Source organism: Phoenix dactylifera, chromosome 9, assembly GCF_051530095.1.
Source record: "Phoenix dactylifera cultivar Ajwa chromosome 9, Ajwa_hap1_PhDact_Kaust_v1.1, whole genome shotgun sequence".
Lineage (NCBI taxonomy): Eukaryota > Viridiplantae > Streptophyta > Magnoliopsida > Arecales > Arecaceae > Phoenix > Phoenix dactylifera.
In genome coordinates, this window is record NC_143198.1 from 837,344 (window position 1) to 848,785 (window position 11,442).

At 39.8% G+C, this 11,442-nt stretch overlaps 2 protein-coding genes across 2 annotated transcripts; both read right to left on the reverse strand.

Moving 5' to 3' along the window:
* Nucleotides 1-3,055: 3,055 nt before the first annotated feature.
* Nucleotides 3,056-5,834, reverse strand: LOC149752767 (uncharacterized). The gene is made up of 2 exons (XM_089925178.1): nt 5,693-5,834; nt 3,056-3,768 (listed from the first exon to the last, which is right to left on the reverse strand). The coding sequence occupies exons 1-2, from the start codon at nt 5,772-5,774 to the stop codon at nt 3,191-3,193; spliced, it is 660 nt and encodes a 219-aa protein (XP_089781304.1). The 5' UTR covers nt 5,775-5,834; the 3' UTR covers nt 3,056-3,190.
* Nucleotides 5,472-10,003, reverse strand: FUS9 (Ubiquitin-conjugating enzyme family protein). Its single transcript, XM_039120312.3, has 4 exons — nt 9,717-10,003; nt 7,702-7,775; nt 6,103-6,250; nt 5,472-5,984 (listed from the first exon to the last, which is right to left on the reverse strand). The coding sequence occupies exons 1-4, from the start codon at nt 9,916-9,918 to the stop codon at nt 5,887-5,889; spliced, it is 522 nt and encodes a 173-aa protein (XP_038976240.1). The 5' UTR covers nt 9,919-10,003; the 3' UTR covers nt 5,472-5,886.
* Between the last annotated feature and the right edge of the window lie 1,439 nt (nt 10,004-11,442).

Genomic DNA, 11,442 nt, shown 5'->3' on the forward strand with positions numbered 1-11,442 from the left:
GCCTCTGCCTCCTCCTCCTCCCCCCTCCTCATCCTCCTCCTCCCCCTCCCCCTCTTCCCGCCCACCTCTGCCTCCCCCTCATCCCTCTCCCCTCCTCCTCCGCCTATTCACCCTCCTCCTCCTCCTCCCTCCTCCCTCCTCCTACTCCTCCACCCCTCTACCTCCGCCCCCCGTCCCCATCCCCTCTTACTCTGCATCCCCCTCCGCCTTCTCCCCCTTCTTTGCCTCCTCCTCCACCCCCTATTCCTCCCTGCTCCCATTCCTCCTCCTCCTCCTACCCCTCCTCCCCCTTCTCCTCCACCTCCCCCTCCTCCTCCTCCTCCTCCACCTCCCCCTCCTCCAACTACCCCTCCTACCCCTCCCCCCTCCGCCGCCTCCTCCCCACCCTCCTACCCCTCCTCCCCTTCCCTCCGCCGAACAGAAGGATTCTGTTCGGTTGAGGGTTGCCGAACAGAAGCCTTCTGTTCGACACTGGATCGCCGAACAGAAGCCTTCTGTTCGGCACCGTTCAGCCGAACAGAAGCATTTTGTTCGGCGATCCAGTGCCGAACGGAGCACGAAACGGAGGAGGAGGAAGGGGGGTGTACTGAGAAAATTTCAAGGGCAATATGGTAATTACACTAAAGGTTAGTTTGGGTATTTTTTTTTTAATTTTTGGGGGGTGTCCTGAGCAATAGGGGGGGTGTATTTAGAACTACCCTTCTTCTGACTGCATCCTGATGCCACTTCAATGGCCTTGGCTCAGTCTAAATTAAGGTACGATGTATCAAAACAGGTAGATGTACCGGTCGCTTATCGGACCAGGATGGGACTGTTTTGGACCGGTATCGAACTGACGAATAGAGAAGCGCTGCGGAAGGGGGTAAAAAAAAGAATCCGCGAGCATGCGCGGCCGCGTTAGATGCCACTGAGTGGTTTAAGTGCCACTTTGTGGCATTAAAGGCCCTGCGGGAACCCCCCGTGTTGCCCTGTGCGGAGAATCGCACGCGAGCGGAATCATGCGCGGAAACCGCGCGCCCCTGTGGGCGTGCTGCTCAGCGTGGAGAACCACACGCAGGCGCGCTGTCCTGGTGCGAACCGGGCGATTCGATTTAGTTCTCCGGTACTGGGCTTGTACCGGTGCAAACCGGTATGGTTTGCACGGGTACAGTGGATTTATCGCTCAGTTCCGGCCTCTTCGGGGTCGAAACCGTTTTTCACAGTCAAACTAGACGAGTCAGAGATCAGACTGGTCCGGTACGGGCTGAACGGGCTGGTATAGGCCAGTTCAGCATATCATGGTCTAAACAAATAAATTTGGCTTAGGATTGGAATTGGCTTTGGCTTATGACGGAAATTAGCATTGATTCACTTGGAGTTCAAACCAATCAAACATCCAAAATGACAAGTATTCTAGTGAAAGCCAATTCTCGCTGCCCACTTCCAGGTAACCAAAGAGGACAACTAATAATAAAACTCAAGTGGGTTGAGTCAGATCAAGAGAATGAAACCTCCACCAAATTTGTTTAATAAACTACCTACTTTGATGCAACCCAATCCAAGATAAACCTTAACGAACCTAACCTAAACTTTCCTCAAGTATATAATCTCCATATTTCCAATCCAAATGTAGTTTGGATCAAGTTAGGTTAAGCCGAGCTCAGTTTGGTCGACATCTTGCGAGCTTAGGGTACAGGATGGGTGAGCTGGAAGATGTATGGATCAAATTTGGTTTAGTTTTAGGTGGGGTCGGATTGAAGGAACTTTTAACCAAACCCAATTTGACTTTTGATCAGATTGATGGGTAACAATCGGACCCAGTCTGAACCCATAGTACAGATCTGTGAGGTTGGTTTGGATTAACTTGGCCCTGGTTGCACCCACAAGAATCAAACAGCCCTAGACTGAACCACAAATCCATAGATAAGGGAGAGCATTTGTGACCTAGGTGGCTAGGTTGGTGTTCTTAGGGGAGTTGGGTAGGCCCTTGGTGGCGGCATCCTACTGGGAGAGAGTGAGGATATAAGAGAGGTTTATACATATCTCTAATCTTCGTATTCCACTATATTTTCGCTGTGCAACTTTGATTTAAACTCACCAAAATTCTCTAGGTTCACTAAGTGATTTCCGACCAAGTTGAAATTGAGAAGATCCAAAAGTTCAAATTTTTTAGGTAGAACTAGAGCAAAATTTTCTCTATCCTTTCTTTGCCTCGAGCACATCCAATCAAAATTAACCCTCGAGCCAATTTTCATATTTGAAGCCATTGCATATATAGAACCCTAGCCAATTGTCACAATTCTTAGTGATTTTAAACCTAAATTTTGATACTGATCATAAACCTAAGCTCTGGTACCATTTCTGCCATACCTTAGCATATGGTTGGTCAGCCGATCGATTGGATCAAGCCAGTGTAGATGGACTAGATCTCACAATATACATACATACATGTGTGTATATGTATGCGTGTATATAAACCCTTCATACTTGTTGAAGAAATTTGGAGTGATCATGGACTTGGGTCAAGCCTTTGTCCGGACATTTATTTGACCATTCTAGAGACTGCTACAGTGTTAGCTGCAGATCATGCACAATGATAAGAAGATACACGCTGCTATTTGCATATCAAGTGAGCATAAGAGCACATAAATGTCATCTTGCTTGAAATGATGCACAATTTGCCGCTAATGTTGCATTGGATTTGGAATATCAAATGTTATATTCTCTCTCTCAAAAAACTCGTAAGAAGTATCAAGTATCTAAAAACCCTAGATTAAAGAAACCAAAAGCAATTGTATGGTAACTCATAATCTCTATCCAAAAAGTCACTCAAGAGGTGACACACTTCTTGGTACCATTTCAAAATGAACAATGAAATAACAACACACCAGCTGAGCGATATTTCTTACTAATCAAAGCAATTTCACAGATTTGTAATTTACTACCGTGTAAAAATGCAATACCAATTTTCCTCAAGAATCACAGAAGACATGGTACCAATCTTGCCTTTTCCATGAGATCTGTACCACTTGATCAGGAGCCTGACTTGAAGCCTAAATACATGGCAAGAGTGAAATGAAAGCAATAGGAATAGTTCTTAAAAGAGCTACCCTCAACTCTTTTGTGATATCGTGCATTCATCATCCATACAAACGTGATTCATGGCCATAGCCAGCAATAAACTGCAAAAAAAGACACCATCTGAGATCCACTACATCAATAGCTGAACCACATTTTTCTTCTTCGAGCTGCGCTTCACCTTGATCAAATGGTTCAACACCTTCGCATACCGGGTCACCAATCCAGCCATTTTGGCTCCTTCCATGCCCTCGCCTTGCTTTCTTACTATGGGGAGGCTCTTCTCTCCTCCTCCTCCTGCTGCCGCTGCCGCCGCTGCCATGAGCTTCATACCATCCACATTATCTCGAACAGTTCCACTCTCAGCCTCAGTTCCATTCTCAGCCTTCTCTGCATTGCTTTCTTTCATCAGCTCCTTCAACGAAACACGATGGAAGCCATCGTTGTTCTTCTTCTGCAGCTCCTTGTCTTCATCCTGAGAGCTCTTGGTGGTGGTTGTGGAAGTGGGCTTCCTAGTTCTTCTGGACATGCTTGGGTCGTATCGGCGTTGCTTGATTGGTTCGCATTGGCTCGCCATTGTCCTCGATGCAAGAAGACCACCTGAGCATCTGCTTGTGTGCTCTTTCAGGAGGGCAGGAGCTATAGAATGCTTTATGTGTAACTTAAAGCTTAGGTGAGGTGGGGCAAGTTGCTTCACAAAAGGTCGGGTGTCTGTTTCAAATGGTCAAGTTAAATGAAAGATCAACATCTCTTTAGAGCTGTTGGCTGAATTAAGAGTGAGACTGAAGTATCCTAGATACAGATGGGACATACTTTGGTGCATGAGAAATATTATAAACTTAACCATTTCATCCACTTAAAGAGTATTATCAAGTCATTTATTCTATTCACCTACAGCTTTATATAGTCATTCGTCACAAGATTGGAATTTCTGAATAATTTGGCAAGAAGGAATTTGAAATTTGGGTACATGCAGAAAGTAGTCAAAGTTGGGGGACACCCCCCCCCCCCCCCCCCACAAAAAAAAAAGAACAGAAGATTAGGTGGGGGAATAGAAAATGGATCCATAAAGCATGTAAGACATTAATGACAACAATTAAAAAATCATCGACCAATAATCTTATCAGTCTACTATACTTCAAAAAAAAAAAAAAGCCACGACATATGTAAATTTTTGAACAATCTGTGAATAATTTGTTTGCAGAAATAGTTACAGCAATCGTTAAGCTATGATACATTCAATCACCTGAAGAAATATAGTGACCGTTGTTGTGTGCAATTTTTCCTCAAAAGAATCTAACAACCCAATCCTTCTATATATGTAGATCAACTTTAAAAGGTTTCTTGTCATCTGATGGCAGTTACAGTACTCAATTTTCGACAAACTTTATTTCAGAAATTCTTGATTCTAATGTGTTGTGATGCTAATAATGGTACTAAGGATATAGGATCCACCCTCTCTGTTTCTTATTTAGAAGCACAGAAGATTATATACTGACCGATATGACCATATTTGAACTATGGCCCCCAAAGAGGGTGAACCAAGGGCTAGAAACATGAACATTAGAATCAAATTAAAGGCCAAAAACTGAAAAACAATCCTTGTCACTCTCCCAAATTTGATGTTCACCTGTCCATTCTTTTTCACAAAAACTAAGATCTACTCGACTCCTCCCCCACCTTCCAGATTGTTGCATCTGATTTAACAATGACTTTGGAGTTCTTTTCTTGCTTTTCCACTCAAATAGAAATGGAGACTTAAAATGCAATCTTGAATCTGATAGTTTATTCCTGATGTTTCAAGAAACATCATATATTTGAGGGTCTAAGATCCAATGCAACACCACCAGCCAATGTCCATCTTGTACGAATAGGAATATGACCTTCAATTGACCGTAAAGGTAATGTGAAAATACAAAAACTCTTCATTGTCTATAAATGAAACCATTATCAATTCCAAGAACAAGAGAACTAAGCACAATTGTTTAATTGCTGCAGTTTGAAAAGAAATTTAAATGCTTTAGGATGCTAGCTGATTTATTATGCATCTGGTCTATCATCTTTTTTTCCTTGTGGAAAAGATTATCTTCAAATAACGAAGTTTAGAAACTGTTTCAATTTGTAGACAATCAACACTCAAGACATCAAAAATTTAACATCATGACAGTCATAGTTCTCAGAGACGAGTAATGGAGGAAAATTTAAGGAAATTGGCTAGTCCAAATAGCTGAAGTACCATGGTGCCTTTGAACCAATCATATGCTTGAATTCATTCTTGACCATGGTGTGTCCAGTTACTAATATCATAATCAATAAATTTTTCGATTTCTGACACTGGTCCTAGGTTCCTGATGAGGGTCTTCTATCATCCTCTACTCAAACAATATATTTCACAAAGAATATAGAAACCAATCTTAAGCACAACTGTAAAAGTTTAAAGTCCTCAAACATGATGTTGAGCTCAAATAATGCAAGCACACATTCGGAAGTTTGTGTGCCACTTATAGAATGTTTAGCTCATCAAGAAAACAAGTTCACAACAAAAGCAAGGCCATTCTGATACATTTTAATAGCACATAGACATTGTTTTCTGATTCTCTCTTGCAATAGTCATGCTACAAGTCAGAGTCCTTACCTGGAAAAACATAAAGGAACAAACTATTTACAGCTAAAAACAAATTCGGTTGCTTATCATAGATGTATGATGTAATGATCATCAGAAGGGCTGTATCCAGCTTCTCAAACTATTGCAGGAAATTTTCTTTCTATGATCATAAATTTCGCCAAATTCTCTGCATTAGCTTTCTGGTTATCAGGAAGCTGATAACTTTATCTGGCAAAACGCATAGTCCACTCAGCAGCTATTTCATCATGTTTAGCTCTATCTGACAAATACAAACAAGCAATGCTTGATACTAACGGGTTATCTGCAAGGATGGAACACAATGTTTTAAAAGAGAATATCCAAATCCAAGATTCTTCATATGACTAAAGGATACACTCAAAATCAAAGATCAGAGACTAAAAGAAAACAATAGCACATACATGGATCAGGATTGGTGATGATTGATTTAATGGCCAGCAGCACCTTTGAAATTGTCAGAGCAGGACTCCAACCATCTTTCAAGATGTCCAGATTTAGATTTCCAGCAGAGTTGACATTACAGTGGTATATCCGAGTTTTAAATGTAACCTGAAAAAGCAAAATGATCAAATTGGGATCACAATCAAAAGATGAAAGAAAGTTAATGAATGGCATGAAGAATGTGATAGAAAGTCTCCAATGCAATTACAGATAAAATGAAAACTATTAGAAATAGCCCACTATTAGAAATGACAGGTTTCACTCTATTTACTCCCTTGAGTAACATGGCACTAAAGCAGAAGATCTTTATTCTATCCTTTGCCACTAAATCAAGATGCTAACAACATGCAATCTATATACTGCTCCGGCATTCAATCTCTCACTTTCTTATTTCTCTGCACAGGGAGAAGATTCCTACCAGCTCGGGTCTATTCAATTTTATCTTATTCCTGCTAGCCAAGGATAAGCAAGAAAAGTAAACACCAGTCTCTAAATGGCAAAGTCATGAGTAAAAAATGCAGCCAAGAATAAGCTATACCCTGAATTATGGTAGATCTTTGTTTCTAGTGAAATATCAACCTTGTTGAACTTCTTTCTCGGAGAAAGAAACGTGAAGATAAAGAGAGCTGAAGAAAACTTTGATCCTCTGACACCTGGCCAACTCCTCTGACTGAATAATTCACCAGAATGATCATGCATTTAAAATCATGGAACCAACCACTAATAACGGTGAACTGATTAGAATTTTTGACTCCAAAGTAAAAGCTAAAATCTATTTCATCTTGCTGACAGGCATTTCAACTGAGAGGTCCATCCTACTGCTTTTTCAACCAATTACTTCTCCTAGGCTTTGATAGAATGAGGTGGAGAAGTCAACAGCCAGAAACTTCTCAGATTTTACTGCTGCAAATCATTGCAGAAGCACCGAAACATTTCCATTTCATCTTCTTTTAATCGACGATATCTGAAGGACTTTTCTATGTGCTTTAAGAACTTCCAATATTAGAAAATGATTTGGAACAGAAACTGCAGTACAGAGTTTTCTTAAATATGGTAAAGGATATCAACCAAACAAAGAATAAAATAAGGCTGCACTCAACCTGAAGGTTGAAAAACTTAATATTGGGATTCAAGAAGCACTTTCTAAAACTAATATGACTTTCTTTGACTGAGAAACCTAACAAAACTTCATCAGACATCCTTTAAAGTGGTAGATTAACCCAACAAACACCCAAAAATTTGAAACAACCATACACCTATAAAACTTTCAATCCTAAAAATTGCTGATCTACAAGAATTCATTAATATTATGTTGATGCATCATATACGATCAGCAAATCACTAGGTAGGGGAAACAAAAGAGAGATAAATGCTATGTTGTTAAATCCAAGTAGATCTATTTTTTGAAATGAGAATTGAAGAAATTCAGATGATACAATATGACAACATCATATTAAAGTACTGTTATATAACCAAAAATTTTTAAGATATCATTATATGACATGACTTTCATGGAAGTGAAAACACGTTGTTTAGTTTCCAGTTCAATTTTCTCATACCTTGGGGGGATTGAATGGATAATCAGGTGGAAACATGATGTCAAGAAAAAATATTCCACCTTCATATGGAGAACCTACATACAAGAACAATACCAGCTAAATAACCCATAGTTGAATCCTTCTAATATTTCATTTTCTTATATAATATTTTTATATAAATCACAAGCGAAAGCAAACATAGAGTAGAGATTAGATGATATTAATGCATTTCATGGTATACATAAAAAAACAAAAAAAAAAGTTAAAAGAACCAAACTATGTAAAACTGACAACAACTCATCCATTGTGCAAAGCTTAGGAATACCATATTAACTGATTTTGTTGCCAAGGTTAATGAAGCAGTCAGCAGGGCGGGTCGACATCGAGCATCCTCGAATCAACATCAACATCACTGGTGGCCATAAGTGCACTCCTCTACTTGCTCCCCACTTCCCAATGTCATCCTCTTGCTCGGTATTGTCAACGGCTATGGTGCTTAGGAAGCCGGTGGAAGAAGACATCCCCTCACTTATGGCTCACCATTGCCCTCTTTCTCGTCTTGATCATTCTTTGTAATGGAAGAATTTGTCCAAAAAGTTGGCATTTTTAGGTGTTCTAAACCCACTCTCTAATATCATAACATCCATATCTTTGCAAACAAATAGATCCCTTGTAGCATTCTTCAGCCTTTATCTTCTTCTTCCATTCCCCTTTTCTTCCTCATTTTCTTCCCCTTTTCCTTTCCTCTTTTGCTTTTCCTTTCTTTCCACTGCTTCTGCCGTCATTATGTTTGGGTCTTCATACTCCTACTTTGTCTTTTCCGTTATATTTAGTCCAGTGCTGATCATGGGCCGGGCTTGGGCACAAAGAAGATCAAATTTTAAATAGGCCTGGCCAGAAGCCCGACTAAAAATAAATAGAATTTAGGCCTGAGGTCTGGCCGGTGATCAGCTATAATTTAGTCGTTATTTTCCTTCTTTTATTTGATTCTACACTCCTTTTCTTACTTTATATGTTTCCTCCTTTACCCAACCTTCCCTTCCTGCACAGGAACACATATTTCACAGTTTGCATACTCCTTTTTGTTTTAATTGTCCTGATTTGTGTTTTCCTCAATTCTCTATTTATAAATTAATGTCACGAAATCATAAGTTCATATTGATTCATCTCAGCTTCTATCATGTTAGAATGGTTTATTTAGTTATTTATAAATTCCCCACCCCACTCCCTTTTTTGGTGAAGTAAGATGGCATATGTCACCAACCAGGAAAGCGTCCCCACCAACTAGAGAACATCTAGACACCTCGACAATCTTGCAAGCTACAAACTGTAAAGTTTAGTTTCCTGGTAGAAATACATCCATGAATAGACATGAAGCAAGCAAAACATTAATTGAATTGTGATGCAGGAAACATTTTAGGTAGAATGAATCACCTTGTTCTTCACGTTTTCAACTATCCTTGCCAAAAGGTGAAAGTGTGAAGTAAAATGTGGTAAATTCCTGGTAATAAAAAAAAATAAAGAAAACCTTATTTCCTTAAATAGAGTCAGCTATAGGGGTTCTGCTTCAGCATTTTTTTTCATATCGAAACCCACGTATAGATAAAAGAAGTATAGGGCATTTTAAGGCATCATTTACTGCAAATGGCAACACCCATCTTAGGTTTTATAGCCAATAAATCATGCTTTAACTAGTACACGAATAATTCCCCAGATCAAAACAGATAAATAGTCTGAAGTAATACCCATAACCCATAAATTAAGCAAAAAACTAAGGAATAAAAATATTTTCCTATGGAAATGAACATACTAAGTTGAAATACATTCAAGCCATAACTAATATAAGCCATCAAAAACCCTAGTCCCATTCTTCTATGGGGAGGGGAGTTAGCTTAAAAGACTGTATTTTGGGACTAAAATTGCAGCTTTAACTCCAAAATTCGAGTGCACTAATTCATCGAAATATTCGAGGGTGCGGGGGTCCTCAATTGAAGAAGAGGCGGAGGTGAGAAAGGGGTTAGAGTACAATAGAATACCTTGAGGTCCGATCATGGTGGAGACCCAGTGGTAGAGATTGTCGCCCTTGGGCCCGGCGGAGCAATCGGCGGGGGGATCGGCGTTGAGCTCCAGCATCTCCTTCTGAATCCTCTTCCCCGACGATGTCACCGACGTCATCGACGGCCACGGCCCGCCGCCTCCTCCGACGCCGGAGCTCGGGAGGCTAGTGGAAGAAGACATCCGTCGCTCCCCACTGCCCCACCGGAACCACCTCCCTGATACCTTCGCAGATAAAAAAAGATGGAGCGAGTCATAACGGTGGAGGAAAAATGGTTTATAATTCTAAAGATTAGGGGTTTACGTGTAATAATGTAGCTATTAAGTTTTAACTAGTGCCGGCACGTCACCTGCCGAGACTAGTACAAATTTGGACAGCAGCCTGGGACTTATCTGTAATTATAGTAAGGTTTTGAGGTTAAGTGTAAGAAATGCAAATGCGAGTTTGAACTGGCACAGGCTGTGGCAGGAGCAGACAAGCAAAAGACATTTCTAATTATGATACATTATAGATGGATAAACAAGGATACAAACTTTGAGTTTAAGGTAGTCCTTGGCACGCCGCTTAAGGAATCCAATTCAATTATTGAGTTCGAATTGGATTCGGCATGTTGCTCGAGGGGATTAGTTAAATTTTTGACAGAAGTGATTTCACAAATGATCACTTACTTGTTTTGGCGACATCGAATAATACCTCAAATCAACTTAGTATAAGGAATGAGTTCCTGTATTGTGTGCGCCCTGATTTCTCGCAGATGACCTCCTCCCATCTGCTTTCCTGATATCAGGAGGAAACAATGGCAATGAAGATTTTATAAATAAAAATGAAAGTTTGTTTATCAGGTTTCATAAATAAATAAATAAATAATGGGAGCAAATTCTTCACCAAATGGAGAAAATGACCATTTAAGTTCTTCTCTTATTGCACTGAGAGAGAGCACATTTATCATGTTTTTATGTCATTGGCACTCATGCATGTGAGGTCGCAAATCTTGCTTATAAAAGTGGAATATAATTATATTCATGTTAGATGGAAAAACTACATGTACTTTAATGAAACTATTCTGAGTTCTGAAAATGTATGAAATTGCTCTCCAGCTTCTCTTTCAGGGTCAGACTAAATGATACATTCATCTCAGTGAATCTGTTCTTAGTTACCTTCCCTGATACATTTCTCTCCAGTAGGAGATTTATTTAGGTGATGCAGAATTGATACAAGCATTATTTGAGCAAGCAACATATGTCTAGGTCTTCCATCAAAAAAATTGAATGTATGGTGCCCCTTAGCACATCTCTTGCTGATATATTTTGTCATTCTTTGTAACGTAACTCATTTTAAGAAGATCTCAAAATGTTCAAATACCTTTTTTTCCAAATATAATATTGCATGTGTCTTAGAAGCTTTTTACAAGATCATAGGAATAACTGAATTTTTAAACAGTATTCGGCATACGCACTACACTAGATTGTCATCGAATCAACCAGTGAAATGCTTTTTATTGAATTTTTTGTTTGTGATATTTTTTCCTTAATTCAGATTGATGAATATGCTAGCATTTTTTAATGCATGTGCCTCTTGTTTCTCTCCCTCTCTACTAAAAGCATTAATGGAGAGTCAATTGGGTGAGCCATGCAGCTCTATGCACTTGGACTTTCTCTATTGCATTCTTCATATTTCTGTTAACTTTGAAGCTATGGAGTGCAACT